The sequence below is a fragment of the Schistocerca americana genome, chromosome X (genome assembly GCF_021461395.2).
Source record: "Schistocerca americana isolate TAMUIC-IGC-003095 chromosome X, iqSchAmer2.1, whole genome shotgun sequence".
NCBI classification, from domain to species: Eukaryota; Metazoa; Arthropoda; class Insecta; order Orthoptera; family Acrididae; genus Schistocerca; species Schistocerca americana.
The window spans coordinates 850,819,015-850,838,985 of record NC_060130.1 but is presented as its reverse complement, the minus strand read 5'-3'; the positions used below and the strand labels follow the sequence as shown (position 1 = coordinate 850,838,985).

Sequence of the window (19,971 nt, the reverse complement as noted above, 5' to 3'; positions counted from 1 at the left end):
GATAGCAGCGGTCGATGGCCTGAAGGCTGCTCAGGGAGTCACTGCAGATCACGACGGACCTACCTGAGCAGAAACGCATATGCTCAAGAGCGCGCAATATGGCCACCAGCTCTGCAGTAAAAATACTGCAGCCAGCCGGCAAGGAGCGCTGCTCAACATGAGCAGCATGAGCAAAAGAGTAGGCAGTGCGACCATCAACCAGGGAACCATCAGTGTAGACAGTCTCACAGTCCGAAAATGAGGCGAGGAGAGCAAGAAAATGGCGACGGAGGGCCACAGGCGGAACCGAGTCCTTGGGTCCCTGTGCCAAGTCCAGACGGACGGACGGCCGGGACAAACACCAGGGAGGCGTAGGTGCACGGACCCGGAAGGGAGGCGGAAGAGGGAATGAACCCAATTCCGACAGCAGGGACTGAACGCGGACAGCGACGGAAAGCCCGGACCTAGGTCGCCGTTCGGGCAGATGGAAGACCATGGCAGGGAAAAGCAGGCGACGATTGGGATGGCCTGGCGAGCAATGCATGTGGACAGCATAGTCGGCGAGCAGTCGATGGCGGCGAATCCGCAGCGGGGGAACCCCGGCCTCCACCAGTAGACTATCCATGGGGCTCGTACGAAAAGCGCCAGTTGCAAGCCTGACCCCACAGTGGTGTATGGGGTCTAACAACTTCAACACTGAGGGTGATGCAGACCCATAGGCCAGGCTCCCATAATCAAGCCGAGACTGCACAAGGGCTCTGTACAATCGCAGCAGCGTGCAGCGATCCGCACCCCAAGACGTGTGGCTAAGGCAGCGGAGGGCGTTGAGGTGCCGCCAGCATTTTTGCTTCAGCTGAGTAATATGAGGAACCCATGTGAGCCGGGCATCAAACACGAGTCCCAAGAAGCGGCAAGTGTCCACCACTTCAAGCAGGTGGCCGTCGAGGTAAAGTTCAGGATGAGGGTGGACCGTCCGACGCCTGCAGAAGTGCATAACCCGAGTCTTGGCAGCAGAGAACTGAAAACCATGAGTCAGAGCCCATGATGCTGCCTTGCAAACGGCGACTTGCAGCCTGCGTTCGGCGACTCCCGTAGTCGTGGAGCTAAATGAGATGCAGAAGTCGTCGGCATACAAAGAAGGAGACACCGACGACCCCACTGCTGCATCCAAACCATTAATGGCCACTAAAAATAAGGAGACGCTCAACACCGAGCCCTGCGGGACCCCATTTTCCTGTATATAAGAGGAACTAGAGGTGGCACCGACTTGCACCCGGAAAGAGCGGCGCAATAAAAAGCTTTGAAGAAAAGCCGGGAGCCGACCACGAAGACCCCACCCATGCAACGTGGCGAGGATGTGATGCCTCCATGTGGTGTCATACGCCTTCCGCAGATCGAAAAATACAGCAACAAGATGCTGACGTCGGGCAAAAGCCGTACGGACAGCAGATTCCAGCCGCACGAAATTGTCCACTGCAGACCGGCCCCGACGGAAGCCACCCTGGGATGGAGTGAGGAGACCGCGCGACTCAAGGACCCAACACAAACGCCGCCCCACCATACGTTCGAGCAATTTGCACAAAACGTTGGTGAGGGTAATGGGACGATAGCTGTCCACCGCCAGTGGGTCCGCACCAGGTTTCAAGATGGGGACAATAACACCCTCCCGCCATTGCGACGGGAACACGCCTTCGCTCCAAATGCGATTAAATATCGCGAGAATGTGTCTCTGGCAGTCCCTGGAGAGATGCTTCAGCATCTGTGCGTGGATGCAGTCCGGTCCTGGTGCTGTATCAGGGCACTCGGCGAGGGCAGCAAGGAATTCCCTCTCGCTGAAAGGAGCGTTGTATTGTTCAGAATGACGCGTGTGGAATGAGAACGGCGTCCGCTCGGCTCGCTCCTTTAGAGAGCGAAAGGCGGGGGGATAAGTTGCAGTCGCAGAGCTCTGAGCAAAGTGCGCGGCTAGCCGTTCAGCAATGGCGGCAGCGTCCGTGCAGACAGCGCCGTCCAAGGAGAGCCCAGGGACACCCATAGGGGTCTGGGATCCATAAATCCGCCGGATCCGGGACCACACGAGCAAGGGGGAGACACGGGAGCCCAGGGATGAGACGTACCTCTCCCAGCACTCCTGCTTACGCCGTGCAATAAGACGACGGGCGAAGGCACGGAGCCTTTTAAAGGCGATGAGGGTCTCCAGAGACGGGTGCCGCCTATGACGCTGGAGAGCCCGCCTACGGTCGCGAATAGCCTCAGCAATCTCCGGCGACCACCAGGGGACAGCCTTCCTCCGAGGGAGGCCAGAAGAACGGGGGATGGAAGCCTCGGCCGCTGAAATGATGGACGTGGTGAAAACACGGACCACCTCGTCAATGTCACCCTGTGGGGGAGACTCAATGGTTGCAGCGGAAGTAAAAGCTGGCCAGTCAGCCCTGCGGAGAGCCCAGCGGGGCAGGCGCCCAGAAGAATGACACTGGGGTAGAGACAAATAGATGGGAAAATGGTCACTACCACACAGGTCAGGATGCACTCTCCAGTGGAGGGATGGGACAAGTCCGGGGCTGCAAATAGAGAGATCTATGGCCGAGAACGAGCCATGGGCCACACTGAAATGCGTGGGAGCACCGGTGTTTAAGAGGCTAAGGTCGAGCTGAGCCAACAAATGCTCCACGGCCCGACCGCGGTCATCTGAGACAGTCCCACCCCATAGAGGGTTATTGGCATTGAAATCGCCCAGAAGCAGCAACGGTGGCGGGAGTTGAGCCAGCAGCGCAGCCAAGACATGTCGGGGGAGCTCCCCATCTGGAGGAATGTAAACAGAGCAAATAGTAATAGCCGGCGAGAGCTCAACCCTGGCAGCAACTGCCTCTAAAGGCGTCTGAAGGGGTACTGGCGAGCTACAGACAGAGTGGTGAACAAAGAGGCAAACCCCACCTGACGCTCGTTGACAGGCAGCACGGTTCTTATAGTATCCCCGATAACCGCGAAGAGCGGGGGTCCGCAGTGCAGGAAACCAGGTTTCCTGCACAGCAATGCAGAGAACAGGGGAATCACGCAGAAGCATTCGGAGCTCAGGCAGGTGGCGGAAATAACCGCCGCAGTTCCATTGGAGAATGGAAGCAGGAAGGGACTGGGAGGGCGTGACTGCGACTAAGAGGCAGACAGCACTTCAGAGCCAACTGCCGCCACCGGGGGAGAGTCAGCTGAGTCCATAGGAGAGGCCCCCAAGGGTTCCGTGAGGGCGAGATCCGCGGCAGAGGCGAGGATCTCCACCTCATCCCCGGAGCCAGGACTATGGACAGCAGGCGGTGCTGAAACCGCCGGAACGTCCTTCTTCTTGGACACATTCCGTTCCTTCTTCTCGCGTCTGCCCTCAGGGTGAGAGGGCTGGGAGAGCTTCTCTGAAGGAGCGTCGGAGGCTGACGACGACGCAGAAGCCCTACGACCAGCAGGTGGCGGAACCTTCAGCCACTGGCTGACATCTGGCTGGGAAGGAGAAGAAACGGAGGAAGGGAGAGCCCCGAGGGACCCCTTCCGCGAGAGAGGAACCGGCGGAGGCAACGCCGCCGGAGAAGGAGGGGGAGGAATCGAGCCTCCCGGTTGTGGAGCAGATGTCACTCCCGAAGTAAGCTTGGGGGGAGCGACAGAAGAGGGTTTGCCCCCAACCGCTAAGGGGGCAACAGAGGAAGGCTTGCCCCCAGGCACGAGGGGGGCAGACAGAGATACACGGCCCCGAGGGCCCACTGAAGGCGGCACAGATGAGGCGACAACCGTCGCTCGCGTGGGCGACGATAACGTGGCTGCAGCATAAGATGGTCGAAGAGAAGCAGGATACAACCTTTCATATTTCAGTTTTGCCTCTCGATAAGTAAGCCGGTCCAGGGTCTTACATTCCGTCATCTTCCGCTCCTTATGAAGAACGGGGCAATCCGGCGAGCATGGAGAGTGGTGCTCCCCACAGTTGACACATACAGGCGGGGGCGCACATGGAGAATCGGGATGAGAGGGGCGTCCGCAATCTCGACATGTAGCGCTGGAAGGGCAACGGGAGGACATATGCCCAAACTTCCAGCACTGGAAGCACCGCATCGGGGGAGGGACGTATGGCTTCACGTCGCAACGGTAAACCATTACCTTGACCTTCTCGGGCAAGACATCACCCTCGAAGGCCAAGATAAAGGCACCGGTGGCCACCCTGTTAGCCTTGGGCCCTCTATGCACACGACGGACAAAATGGACGCCACGTCGTTCCAAGTCGGCTCTCAGCTCGTCATCGGATTGTAACAAGAGGTCACGATGATAAATAATCCCCTGGACCATATTTAAGCTACTGTGGGGAGTGACGGTAACAGGGACGTCACCCAGCTTATCGCACAAGAGCAACGCTCGTGACTGGGCTGGGGAGGACGTCTTGAGGAGGATGGACCCATTCCTCATTTTAGACAACCCCGCCACTTCCCCAAACTTATCCTCCAGGTGTTGCACAAAAAACAGAGGCTTCGTCATAAGAAAGGAGTCACCATCAGTCCTGCTGCAGACAAGGTATTGTGGTACGTAAGGCTCCCGCTTGGCACTAGATCGGCGTCCCTCCCATGGCGCAGCCAACGAGGGGAACGACTGAGGGTCATATTGTGCAGCATCAAAGTCGACTCTACCACGCTTAGAGACGCTGGTGGCCGTGCGACCACCAGCTTGGTGTGATTTATTGCGCTTCATTGCGCCACATCCGCCCAGATGCCACCTACTCCGAACGAGGGCTCTCCCCAAGGGCGCCACCCAGCCAAAGCAACGGGTACCTGGCCGATATCCCGTTGCCTGGAGTCCCCGTGCCCCAGACAAGATGGGCACATACTCCTTGGCATGCATGGGGAGGAAACAGCTCTGGCATCTGTAGTGCGATCCCTGCGTGGTCAGGGGGCTACCACCAAGAGGGTACATGACGACCCCACCACAACGGACTGGCTACCGTGCTGGATTTTAGGTGTTGAAAGGGTCCACAGTTGTCGTAGGCGCTAAGAAGAAGAGTGCGCACAAGGCGAGAAGGAGACAACCCAGAAGATGTTGGGCGTACTCCCCCCCCCCCCCCCCCCCACACGACAATAGGTAACATGCAAGATGGTGGAGCATGATGGACCAATAGAAAAACACCACGTAAGGTGTCCTTCCCCAAATGGCACGCACTGACGACGGAAATTTGGAAGAAAAAAGGAGGTCAAACCCAAGAGGGGACCATCACAGAAGGCCGAAACGTTTGAGACTCCTTTTAGTCGCCTCTTACGACAGGCAGGAATACCGCGGGCCTGTTCTTCCCCCGAACCCGCAGGGGGCGTATGGATGTGTGTGATGTCCTTAGGTTAGTTAAGTTTAAGTAGTTCTAAGTTCTATGGGACTGATGACCTCAGAAGTTAAGTCCCACAGAGCTCAGAGCCATTTGAACCAATAAATTCTGCACACTCCACATGCCTGATTTCATAGTTTATCTTTTGATTATTACCCATATACATTTAATTTTATTGTGTGAATCATTGGGGGATAATGCTTGGTGCTACAGTAGCATTCAATAAGCCACATGTGCATCCCGGGTCATACCAAAATGAGTACTGGGTTTAGCAAAACCAAGTTTCCTGAGCTGGGGACTGGTGAGTATTAACAGGACCAGTATTAACACGAAGTCAAAAAATGGTATAAACTGATCAAGCATCTGAAGATGCCCCCAGGGCTTGAAATGCATCATGTGCTGAAATAAAATCAAAATTTTTGACTGAAGGCAGTTTGTTTCCTTTTTTTACATAACTCCTGCAGCCACAGAAGTAACACCAAAAGCAATTGATAAAAATAATATTTTACATTTTTTGTTACCGTCATTTTTTCTGTGCATCTCTGAAGGGCATGATTATCACACTTCAATCAGAAATAGAATAGTCATTTCCATATTGACATTGCAGAACATGCCTAATTCACTCTTAATTCTATTACCTACAACTATGATTGTAAATATCAGTCCTATCCAAAGGCCTCAAGATTAATCATGCGCTCTCTCTCTCTCTCTCTCTCTCTCTCTCTCTCTCTCTCTCTCTCTCTCTCTCTCTCTCTCTCTCCCCCCCCCCCCCTTCTTCTCCTCCTCCTCCTCCTCCTCTTTTTGCCACCAATCACTCCATCCAAAATCCAACACTGAACCAACCGTGACTGTGGGAGCCACAAGGTGGGAGAATCTCTGGCGATGTGGGAAGAACTAATTTAAGACCGAAGTTGGAAAGGACTTGAGTAGGTCATCAGAAAGTCTCATAGGCAAGATGTTCATGTGGATAACATGAGACAGACAAGATAATGACAAGCAAACAGATTCTAAAGCAAGACCAAGCAAGAAATCAATACCATGCGATACTGTGATGAGAAAATCGACAGGTATGATGGCAACTATACACAACACAGGTGAATACCACACTGATTAATTGCTGGCTGTGCAGCTGTATTTATCTCGGCCATGACGAGACATACCAGCTGAAGCATTCATGTGAGCAATTAGCGTTAGTGCTATGTGGGCAACTGCAGTGCTTCACAGGTACTGAAACTGCCTATTGACCGTCTAAGTCCATTTTTTCCAGTGGGCATTCAAATTTGTTGGGCTGAAATACCAGAGAAAACATTCCACACTCCAACCAAAACATACCATGGTTATCATCCAGGAATTCCTTACCTCCAACTTGGCCTCCATTTCCTTTCATAGATACCTTCCCAGGAATACATTTACATCATACAGTGTTCGGAAGTGATGTAAATACACTGAAGCTGCTTCCTGCCTGTTTTTGACCAGTACAGTGCACGTTACTGGCACGTGTAGAAACTCTGACTCCAGTTTCGCCATATTTATTTCCATCTATTACATACAGGTAATGCAATGAGTACTTTATTTAGCTTTTTCAAGCCATGTTCTCATATGAGATGATGCATTTTTATCCTATACAGATAGTGTATGTGACATGAGCCACATAGGCTCACTTACTTATTTTCCTAATGTTGGCAACTGTGTCTACAGTGTGTAAGTAATTTTTGTCAATTATCCGTCTTGATTATTTTATGGAAGTACATCTAAATCTACATCTACATTTATACTCCGCAAGCCACCCAACGGTGTCCACACTTTACGTGCCACTGTCATTACCTCCCTTTTCTGTTCCAGTTGCGTATGGTTCGCGGGAAGAACGACTGTCTGAAAGCCTCCATGTGCGCTTGAATCTCTCTAATTTTACATTTGTGATCTCCTCGGGAGGTATAAGTAGGGGGGAGCAATATATTCGATACCTCATCCAGAAACGCACCCTCTCGAAACCTGGACAGCAAGCTACAACGCGATGCAGAGCGCCTCTCTTGCAGAGTCTGCCACTTGAGTTTGCTAAACATTTCCGTAACGCTATCACGGTTACCAAATAACCCTGTGACGAAACGCACCGCTCTTCTTTGGATCTTCTCTATCTCCTCTGTCAACCCGATCTGATACGGGTCCCACACTGATGATCAATACTCAAGTATAGGTTGAACGAGTGTTTTGTAAGCCACCTCCTTTGTTGATGGACTACATTTTCTAAGGACTCTCCCAATGAATCTCAACCTGGTAGCCGCCTTACCAACAATTAATTTTATATGATCATTCCACTTCAAATCATTCCACACGCATACTCCCAGATATTTTACAGAAGTAACTGCTACCAGTGTTTGTTCCGCTAGGATCCTTCTTTCTATGTACTCGCAATACATTACATTTATCTATGTTAAGGGTCAGTTGCCACTCCTTGCACCAAGTGCCTATCCGCTGCAGATCTTCCTGCATTTCGCTACAATTTTCTAATGTATACTACATCATCATCCGCGAAAAGCCACATGGAACTTCCGACACTATTTACTAGGTCATTTATATATATTGTGAAAAGCAATGGTCCCATAACACTCCCCTGTAGCATGCCAGAGGTTACCTTAATGTCTGTAGACGTCTCTCCATTGATAACAACATGCTGTGTTTTGTTTGCTAAAAACTCTTAAATCCAGCCACACAGCTGGTCTGATATTCCGTAGGCTCTTACTTTGTTTATCAGGTGACAGTGCGGAACTGTATCAAACGCCTTCCGGAAGTCAAGGAAAATAGCATCTACCTGGGAGCCTGTATCTAATATTTTCTGGGTTTCATGAACAAATAAAGCGAGTTGGGTCTCACACGATCACTGTTTCCTGAATCCATGTTGATTCCTACAGAGTAGATTCTGGGTTTCCAAAAACGACATGATACTCGAGCAAAAAACATGTTCTATAATTCTACAACAGATTGACGTCAGAGATATAGGTCTATGGTTTTGCGCATCTGCTCGACGACCCTTCTTGAAAACTGGAACTACCTGCACTCTTTTCAAATCATTTGGAACCTTCCGTTGCTCTAGAGACTTGTGGTACACGGCTGTTAGAAGGGGGGCAAGTTCTTTCGCGTACTCTGTGTAGAATCAAATTGGTATCCCGTCAGGTCCAGTGGACTTTCCTCTGTTAAGTGATTTCAGTTGCTTTTCTATTCCTTGGACACTTATTTCGATGTCAGCCATTTTTTCGTTCATGCGAGGATTTAGAGAAGGAACTGCAGTGCGGTCTTTCTCTGTGAAACAGCTTTGGAAAAAGGTGTTTAGTATTTCAGCTTTACGCATGTCATCCTCTGTTTCAATGCCATCATCATCCCGGAGTGTCTGGATACGCTGTTTCGAGCCACTTACTGATTTAACGCAAGACCAGAACTTCCTAGGATTTTGTGTCAAGTCGGTACATAGAATTTTACTTTCGAATTCACTGAACACTTCACGCATAGCCCTCCTTACGCTAACTTTGACGTGGTTTAGCTTCTGTTTGTCTGAGAGGTTTAGCTTCGTTTAAACTTGGAGTGAAGCTGTCTTTGCTTTCGCAGTAGTTTCCTAACTTTGTTGTTGAACCACGGTGGGTTCTTCCCATCCTTCACAGTTTTACTCAGCACGTACCTGTCTAAAACGCATTTTACAATTGCCTTGAACTTTTTCCATAAACACTCAACATTGTCAGTGTCAGAACAGAAATTTTCATTTTGATCTGTTAGGTAGTCTGAAATCTGCCTTCCATTAATCTTGCTAAGCAGATAAACCTTCCTTCCTTTTTTCATATTCCTATTAACTTCTATATTCAGGGATGCTGCAACGGCCTTATGATCACTGATTCCCCGTTCTGCACTTACAGAGTCGAAAAGTTCGTGTCTGTTTGTTATCAGTAGGTCCAAGATGTTATCTCCACGAGTCGGTTCTCTGTTTAATTGCTCGAGGTAATTTTCGGATAGTGCACTCAGTATAATGTCACTTGATGCTCTGTCCCTACCACCAGTCCTAAACATCTGAGTGTCCCAGTCTATATCTGGTAAATTGAAATCTCCACCTAAGACTATAACATGCTGAGAAAATGTATGTGAAATGTATTCCAAATTTTCTCTCAGTTGTTCTGCCACTAATGCTGCTGAGTCGGGAGGTCAGTAAAAGGAGCCAACTATTAACCTAGCTCAGTTGTTGAGTGTAACCTCCACCCATAATAATTCACAGGAACTAACCACTTCTACTTCACTACAGGATAAACGACTACTAACAGCGACAAACACACCACCACCCATTGCATGCAATCTATCCTTTCTAAACACCGTCTGTGCTTCTGTAAAAATCTCGGCAGAATTTATCTCTGGCTTCAGCCAGCTTTCTGTACTGTGAAACACACATGCTTTTTGCTTGTGGAAATCTAACTTTGGTGATTACCAACTGCAGTTCAACCACTTGAAAATGACTGAAAATTCAAAACTGCAATTGTGGAAATTGTAATAAATAGTACAGTCAATGGCAAATGTCACGTCGTTACTTGCGACATGACTGCACCCAATTCTTTGAACCTGTAACACAACACACCGTACATAACATCTGAAAGTAACTTAGTAGACATTTAAAAATCTCACTGACTGCCCCTCAAGGATTATTAAAACTGAATATACAAAGAACCAACTCTCTTGAACCAGAGCTGCCAATATTACTTGAAGATAAATGCATAAAATACATAAAAATGTGTGCTCAAATTTGTTCAAGATTCATATTAAAATTTTAAGAAATCTTATGAATCCCATAAAAATTGCAAGGTCTCCCACCTTCAAAATATGAAAAATTAATTAGCTATCAACAAAACTAATTTGAACTACAAATGGATATTTTAAAAAAATTACATAATTTTTTTTTTTTTTTTCAATACATCAATTTTACATCTGGACATCAATTAGACATGCCACAAACTAAAAGAAAACAAATACCTTCATAATGCCCAAAAGCTTTTATTACAAATTAAAAAGACAGTTATACCAAAAATACAGTTTTTCAAAACTCCCACTATATTTTTTCTATGCTATTCAAAACAATATTTTTCTTGATTTCACCTTTCAATCAATTTTGTCATTGATCCAAAATTTGCACCACTTGTGAAAACAATCTGTCAAATTTTTAAAGGTGATTTTATTTTATGATATTTCCTAATTGCCAATGGATTTGAAAGTTCATAAGGAATACTATCTTCAGAATTATTCCTCCTATTTTGAAGAATTATTCTATGATAGTCCATCCATAATGGAAAGATCTCTTAATTTTTATCAGACTTTTCAGAGTTAGATTCAATATCTTCATTTTGATGCAAATCAATCTTCATGAAATCTCTAATTTTTGCTACAGCATTCACACAGCTATTGCACTGTTGAAGTGCATTCTTTTGAAATGGGAGGGGGGTGTCTAAAACACTTGCAATGGCAAGAACGGTTACAAATTCTATGGAACCCATTTCTTCTGGTTACTTCATTAAGAACCTCCTTTGGCTGATTTTCTTCAATGGCAGCTGAAGTAATTTTCGAAAGCATGCATTGATGTGCAATACTTGTTGCCAGAAGTTTCTGTTGTATCCACATCGAAAGGTTGTAGTACTTGGATCTCTGATGACAAATGAGTATTTCTGATCCACTGAGCATTAAAGTGGCACTGGTGTGACCAAAAATAATATCGTTTATAACACTGTAAATCTTTGCACCATATACCAAATATTGTTCCAGTGAGTGGGCACTCTGTATTAGTTTTGTTTCAGCAGTGGAAACTCTGTGCAATTCATCACTTGCAGTGCAACTCTGTTTAACTCAAGTTAATATTCCTTTTATTTTAGAAATAATGTTTGGCACTAAGTGCATGCCATTACACCCTCAGCAATCAAATTCAAGTTACATGCAAAACATGGAATGTGTCTGATTTGTCTGAACACTAATTCTGCTGCTTTAAGCACACTGGCTGCACTGTCAGTAACAACAGTCATCACATTCTCTTTGGCTATGAATTAATCAGTTGAAGTGATGATTAAGTTCCACTTCATGAAATGAATGAATGTCTGTGAGATGTGTTGTGCCCTCTCAGGTGATGAAATGATTAAAGGTAATAAAACAAATAAGAACGTATGTTTGCACAGTTGATGCATCAGATAAAAATACATTGATGCATTGTATACATCAAAGTGCAAATAACAGATTGGTTAATTTGATGCAATGGTACTATACACTGAGTGTTTTCAATACATCAATGTATATCACCCATTCATGCTTCTTTGAACCGCTGCCCGATTCCTGTGTTTACTTTGAAGTCCATTTAACAATAAGCTGGATCAAAAAATAGACACACACACACACACACGCACACACACACACACACACACACACACACACACACACACACACACACAGTCACGTTTATCATTGCACATCAAGTTCTATACTCACAAGCTGTCAATTTTTTCATAATATGAGATGAAGTTCATAAGTTCTGGTTCAAGACAGTTAAACAGGTCTCCCATCATACGTCGAACTTCTTCATTTATCTGTTTTTCCATCTTTTTCAGGGGCAAAGCGCCAGGGACCTGAGGAGAACTATCCATGTCATTTTTAGTGTCCAGTCCAAGACCATCCAAAGTTGTCTGGGTGTTCTGGAGAGAAAAAAAGAAAACTTCAAGGTAAATTTTCCTTCAGTCTGTAAAAACACACACACACACACACACACACACACACACACACACACACACACACACAGAGAGAGAGAGAGAGAGAGAGAGAGAGAGAGAGAGAAGGTGGTCATGCCCCCATAAGAGGCTGTGCAAAAGATACAACAGAGTTCGTATATGAAATGAGTACTTTCACAGGCAGTCCTACATCTGATAGGGTGGGATATCCCTCTGACGAGGCTAGAACAGGATATGCTGGGTGAGTGCATAAGACAGGTCTTGCACCTGTGTCTTCCACAGGGGTATGACCAATGCAACATGACAAGGCATTGAGTTTCCTTCTGCCTATACACCAATAAAATCATATGGAGACATGTACTGCTAGGAGTTTATCTGATTATAGCTCACTCAGATCCACTTAAGATGGCTATTTATAGATGAAATCTGGATATAAAAAAAAAACAATGGAATTGTGACTGATTGCTGTGTTCCTATCCTTCCTTATGGTAACAACTGTGGCATAAGAACAGACTAGAATACGCCCTAGATTTGATTTTAAATCTTGTTTACGCACATGTTAAGCACTTAATAACCAAATTCTGTGGTGAATCGTTACCTTTATTCCTTCTATTATTAGTACTCCATCCAGAACTTTCAGTATCACATAAACACAGAACAGACATCAGTACATTAATTATGGCTAATAATAACAAAGACAGTCATTAAGTATGTGCTTCAGAATGTTTCCTTTGCGAAGTCCCTAAATGAAACAAAAGACAAGAAAAAAGAGAACAAACTGAAAGTTATTCATTCATTATTGTTTTAACAGAGGCTGAAGAAATAAAATGCCATTCCAACTTATGTATCCAAACAATATTTTTATTTCAGTGAACATAGCAAACGGTGTTAGACCAACCCTCACAGCTACAAACCTGCCTTACACAAAAAATGTTAACAACTGAGTATTTGTGTTATGGACCAACTCACAGCTTTAACTAATCATTGGCTCATCTGATTTCTTATAAAATCCACTGAGCCCAACACAAATGTTGTGGGATTGCCACCAACAGGATAGTGGCTACAGCACAGTACTTCGCTTAACTGAAGCTCCATAGTTGTAACTGACTTTGAATTGTTTTATTAGCAGCACAGTACATTTGTGTGGATGTCCCATGGCATTCTTCCTATCTTCCACTCCCCCTCCCACATCTTTGTCTGCAATAAGGGCTTTTTAATCATCATAAAAGTTTTGGAAGATTCCGTGTCCTGAGTTTAGTTACCTGAGCATACTGAAAAAAGGTTTACATCCACCTTCCGAGAAACTCTAAATCATGAAAGTAAAAGCATCAAGCATAGTACACTCAAACACAACTCAGGTTTACTAGTTTCAGTTTCCTCTGCACTGAAATAAAGCTTAATATATATTACCCTCTTCTATACCGTTAAAATAAGTGTTAATTTTACACTTTAAAACCTACTATAGGTTTTATAATGCATGCATTTACAAATGCGTACTGAATAACAGGCATATTTGCAGTAGAATGGCAATACCACCCGCATTCTACATCTGAATGGCTCTAAGCACTATGGGAGTTAACATCTGAGGACATCAGTCCCCTACATTTGAATGTCCTTGGAAAAAATTAATAACACAAAAAGTAGTTGAAACAAAGACATGCAAGTGTTACATGCCAAACAAGGGAAAAAAAAAAAAAAAAAAAAAAAAAAAAAAAAAAAAAAAACCGGAAACACGTAGACCACACTTCATACAAATGAAAATAATGACCCACCCATGCATTTACATATATGAGTGTATTCTGTTTGGAAATGAGTATCTTTTAAACAGCACTGGATATTTACAAAAAAATAAGCATATCCACAGTCACAACACAAGAAACATGAGCAATATCCATATGTCTCAGTGTATAACAGTATTGTACCAGGAAAGTGTTTCACACATAACAATTGAATTATTCCTCTCTCTCTCTCTCTCTCTCTCTCTCTCTCTCTCTCTCCTGCCCACTTCTTCTTTTCTCAAATTTGACTTGTCCTATATTCCATACTACTTAAATATGTAATGAATCAAATGGATCAACTAAATGAAATGAAATGAACCTAACAAGAGTGAGTTTGTTTTCTGCTAGCCCAATGAATCAACTACAGCATGTATATTTTATTTTTATTAACAACTACAGTTATTAGTAGTACTTGTATATGCTTATGAAGAGCAGGTCATACAACATAAAACTTCAGTTGCCTTGGCCCTATCTTGAGGAAATGATTATAAGAGACAGGAAGTATTACAACATGCACTCTTTAAATAGTGAGCAAAACACATCTGAATATCTCAAAGAGTGAGTGTACACCACATTAGCAGCCGTTACATATATGAGTGTATTCTGTTTGGAAATTAGTATCTTTTAAACAGCACTGGATATTTACAACAAAATAAACATATCCATAGCCACAACACAAGAAACATCAGCAATATCCACATGTCTCAGTGTATAACAGTATTGTATCAGGAAAGTGTTTCATATACAACAGTTGGATTATTCAACAGCTTACCCAGTGAGTTAAAAACAAAACATATACACTAGTACTGAAAATATTACACAACAGATTTTTAAGGTTTTAATTTCTTTGCATTTCAGACCAAACTTCAAAATATGCATCTTGTTTATATACAAAGTAGAAACTATAGTCACTAAACATTCATCTATTGAGTAGGAGGAGTTGTGATCCAGAAATTCTTTTAATTTGTTTTTAAATGTTGGTTGGCTATCTATCAGACTTTTAATGCTATTTGTCAAATGACCAAAGATTTTTGTGGCAGCATAATTCACCAGTTCCTGTGCCACAGTCAGATTTAACCCAGAATAGTGAAGATCATCCTTTCTTCTAGTGTTGTAGTTATGCACTTTGCGACTATTTTTGAATTGGGATGGGTTATTAATAACAAATTTCATAAGTGAATGTATTTATTGTGAAGGGACTGTGAATATCCCGAGTTCCTAAAATAAATGTCTGCAAAGTGATCTTTAGTGGGCTCCAACTATTATTCTGATTACACGCTTTTGTGCCACGAATACTTTTTCTCTTAGTGATGAGTTACCCCAAAACATGATGCCATATGAAAGCAGTGAAGGGAAATAGGTGTAACAGGCTAATTTACCAAAATTTGCTATAACCTTATAACATAAGCAGCTCAACCTAACCGTTTCAGCAGATCGTCAATGTGTTTCTTCCAATGCAATTTCTCAACAATGCACACACCCAGAAATTTTGAATATTCAGCCTTAGTAACAGACTTCTGTTCAAAGCCTATATTTATCAGTGGTGTTATGCCATTTACTGTACAGAATTGTACATACTGCATTTTCTCAAAATTTAGTGAGAATCCATTCGATTCATGGGGATAACATCTTGGACCTACTGCTAGCAAACAGACCCGAACTTTTCGACTCTGTAAGTGCAGAACAAGGAATCAGTGATCTTAAGGCCGTTGCAGCATCCCTCAATATGGAAGTAAACAGGAATATAAAAAAAGGAAGGAAGGTTTATCTGTTTAGCAAAAGTACAGCGATCATGTGAGACCCAACTCGCTTTATTTGTTCATGAGACCCAGAAAATATTAGATACAGGCTCCCAGGTAGATGCCATTTTCCTTGACTTCTGGAAGGCGTTCGATACAGTTCCACACTGTCACCTGATAAACAAAGTAAGAGCCTACGGAATATCAGATCAGCTGTGTGGCTGGATTGAAGAGTTTTTAGCAAACAAAACACAGCATGTTGTTATCAATGGAGAGACACCTACAGACGTTAAAGTGACCTCTGGCGTGCCACAAGGGAGTGTCATGGGACCATTGCTTTTCAAAATATATGTAAATGTCCTAGTAGATAGTGTCGGAAGTTCGATGCGGCTTTTCGCGGATGATGCTGTAGTATACAGAGAAGTTGCAGCATTAGAAAATTGCAGCAAAATGCAGGAAGATCTGCAGTGGATGGGCACGTGGTGCAGGGAGTGGCAACTGACCCTTAACATAGACAAATGTAATGTATTGCGAATACATAGAAAGAAGGATCCTTTATTGTATGATTATATGATAGCAGAACAAACACTGGCAGCAGTTAGTTCTGTAAAATATCTGGGAGTATGCATAAGAACGATTTGAAGTGGAATGCTCATATAAAATTAATTGTTTGTAAGGCGGGTGCCAGGTTGAGATTCATTGGGAGAGTCCTTAGAAAATGTAGTCCATCAACAAAGGAGGTGGCTTACAAAACACTCGTTCAACCTATACTTGAGTATTGATCATCAGTGTGGGATCCATACAAGGTCGGGTTGACAGAGGAGATAGAGAAGATCCAAAGAAGAGCGGTGCGTTTCGTCACAGGGTTATTTGGTAAGCGTGATAGCGTTACGGAGATGTTTAGCAAACTCAAGTGGCAGACTCTGCAAGAGAGGTGCTCTGCATCGCGGTGTAGCTTGCTGTCCAGGTTTCGAGAGGGTGCGTTTCTGGATAAGGTATCGAATATATTGGTTCCCCCTACTTATACCTCCCGAGGAGATCACGAATGTAAAATTAGAGAGATTCGAGCACGCACGGAGCCTTTCCAGCAGATGTTCTTCACGCGACCCATACGCGACTTGAACAGGAAAGGGAGGTAATGACAGTGGCACGTAAAGTGCCGTTGGATGGCTTGTGGAGTATAAATGTAGATGTTGAAGTAGAGAATCAGTTAATAATTTTTTGAAAGACATTGTTTACAATTTCCTTGGCTAATTCTTGTTTGTTGGTTGTGATTACTATACTTGTATCATCAGCAAAAATGACTATCTTTACATCTTCATGAATACAGAGTGGCAAGTCATTAACATACAGGGTGTACATAATGTCCAGGAACACTTTCAATTATTTATTGCACAAGAGCTAAACGTTGTACAGATGCCATACATATTACATTTTGAAGAGAAACTTCGAAAGTATTTTATAAAAACATTCGATATGAGAACCATGAGTGACCCGGCAGATGTCAATATGGTAATCGAATTCTTGCCATACCCATCCCAGCATGGCATCATCGACTGTGGCAGTCGCTTCCTGTATTCTCTCCCGGAGCTCTGCAACATCATGTGGTAGAGGCGGTATGGAGCCAGTTTGAGATTGCAGGATGCATGACTCACTGATTTCTTTGGACTCCTTATGAATGTCTCTCGTATGCACTCCACAATCACTTCACTCAAACTGGGACATCCACTTCTCTTTGATGGGCACAAGCAACTCATCGTAATGAACTTGTTGTGCCACTGGTAAAAGTCCTTCGCTGTTAGTGGCTTCTTACCGCACTTGGTTCTAAACACCCGTTACACAGCTTTAGCACACTTGTTTTTGTCGAACTCCAACACACAGAAAGCTCGTTCCGCACCTGAACTCGCCATGTTTGTGACTACTGCTGACTATGGGCAAATTACCAAACTAAATTGTGGCGGTATACATGGGGGGGGGGGGGGGGGGGTTGGAACTTTCAGGGTTTCTATTCAGAATGACGTATGTTAGATTAGATTAGATTAATACTAGTTCCATGGATCATGAATACGATATTTCGTAATGATGTGGAACGAGTCGAATTTTCCAATACATGACATAATTAGGTTAATTTAACAACATACTTAAGTTAATATAACAACTTTATTTTTTTGTGTTTTTTTGTTTTTCTTTATTTTTTATTTTTTTTTTTTTTTCCTTAATTTATATCTAAAAATTCCTCTATGGAGTAGAAGGAGTTGTCATTCAGAAATTCTTTTAATTTCTTCTTAAATACTTGTTGGTTATCTGTCAGACTTTTGATACTATTTGGTAAGTGACCAAAGACTTTAGTGCCAGTATAATTCACCCCTTTCTGTGCCAAAGTTAGATTTAATCTTGAATAGTGAAGATAGTCCTTTCTCCTAGTATTGTAGTTATGCACACTGCTATTACTTTTGAATTGGGTTTGGTTGTTAATAACAAATTTCATAAGAGAGTATATATACTGAGAAGCTACTGTGAAATGTGTGATATCTGTACAATGTTTGGTTCTTGTGCAATAAATAATTGAAAATGTTCCTGGACTTTATGTACACCCTGTACATTAAGAACGATACGGGTCCCATGAACGCTGTGGAACACCATTCTTTATTTATCCCCAGTTAGAGGTCTCTGCTGATTTTTGCGGACTATCTGTACTGTTAATTTCAACCTTCTGTATTCTTCCAGTTAAATATTAACTAAACTATTTGTGCACTGTCCCACTCACACAACAATACTTAATATTATCTAGAAGAATTGCATGACTGACACAGTCAAAAGCCTTTGAGGGATCACAAAATATTCCAATGAATGAGCTTTGGTTACTCACAGCATATAATATTTGATCAGTGAAAGCAAATACAGTATATCTGTTGAAAAGCCTTTCACAAAATCAAACTGACATTTTGTTAGTACTTCATTTTTACAAATATGTGAAGCTATTCTTGAATACATTCCTTTTTCAAGTTTTTTGAATAAAGCTGTCAGAATTGAGATTGGTGGTAGTTGTTAGCATCAGACCTATCCCCTTTTTGATGCAATGGTTTAAAAATAGCATATTTCATTCTATCTGCAAAAATACCCTGTTTCAGTGAGCTAATACATATGTGGCTGAGACTCCTACTCATCTGTTGGGAGGAAGCTTTTAGTACTCTGTTGGAAATGACATCAATTCCATGTGAGCTTTTACTTTTGAGTGAATTTATTATTTTACTAATTTCAGTAGGAGTGGTAGGTTGAATTTCAATTTTATCAAATTGCATAGGTATTGCCTCTTCCATACACAGCCTCGCATTTTCTAATGAATAGCTGGATCCTATTTTCTCTACAACACTTAAAAAATGATTATTAAAAATATTTTCTACTTCTGACTCTCTATCAAGAAACTTCTCATTGAAAATGATAGACATACAGTCTTCCCATGCTCTCAGTTGCACTGCTTCTCTTTTAACAATATTCCAAATTCTTTTAATTTTGTTATCAGAGGTGCTAATCACAGGCATAATGTACACACTTCTGGACTTTTCTTAATACAGTGCACTAGTTTTTATAATGTTTGACTGTTTCTGGATAATTACTCCTCCTAGCTATAAGATTCATTTCCTTTTTCTATGTAAAAGATATTTTTATCCCTTTAGTAAGACATTGCTTTTTAGAGGGTTTATTACAATTATGTTTCACTGTTTTCTTAAGGAAACTGTTGACAAATATACTCACAAAGGTATCTTGAAATAGGTTAAATTTTAAATTAGCATCAGGTTCCCTGTACACCTCATCCCAGTCTAACTGTTGCAAGCTTTCCCTAAAATTTGCAATTGTAAAATTGTTAACTGAACACACTACTTTTGGAGGACTGTTTTACATTACTGTATGGAGCTATATCATATACCATAACTAGCTATGCATCATGATCAGGTAGATGATTCTTAAAAGAAAAAGTTTGTATTTTACTAAATTTATCTTGGTCTATAAAAAATTATCTATCAGTGTGCTGCTCCCCTGTACCACCCAAGTAGGAAAATCAATAACTGACATCAAATTAAAAGACCCAAGCAATACTTCAAGGTCAAGCTTTCTATTGGACTCTTTCAGAAAATCTACACTGAAATCTCCACAAACAATAATCTGCTTCCTTCTGTCTGATAGACAGCACACCACAGAATCAAAGTTTTTCAAAAATAGCTGAAAATCTCCTTATGGGGACCGATATACAACTACAAAATAAAAGTACCATTATTTGGTTTAAGCTCACATGCACACGCTTCTATATGTTGCTCTACACAAATTTTCTTCGTTTTTAAATTTTTCACACTATGATAAATTTTAACATATATGGCAACTCTTCCTCTCTCCATAGTGTCTCCACTTAC

The 19,971-nt window shown here is 43.1% G+C and overlaps 1 protein-coding gene across 4 annotated transcripts in view; it reads right to left on the bottom strand.

Moving 5' to 3' along the window:
- The window catches only part of LOC124555302 (exocyst complex component 1), a 277,770-nt gene that overhangs the window by 60,700 nt on the left and 197,099 nt on the right, over positions 1-19,971 (bottom strand). For all 4 annotated transcript variants that reach the window (XR_006968531.1, XM_047129176.1, XM_047129177.1 and 1 more), the window contains one exon: positions 11,810-12,012. Coding sequence is in view for 3 of the 4 variants with exons in the window: in XM_047129176.1 (XP_046985132.1) it covers positions 11,810-12,012 (203 nt within the window). In the remaining variant the exon portion in view is untranslated. The remainder of the gene's footprint in view (positions 1-11,809; positions 12,013-19,971) is intronic.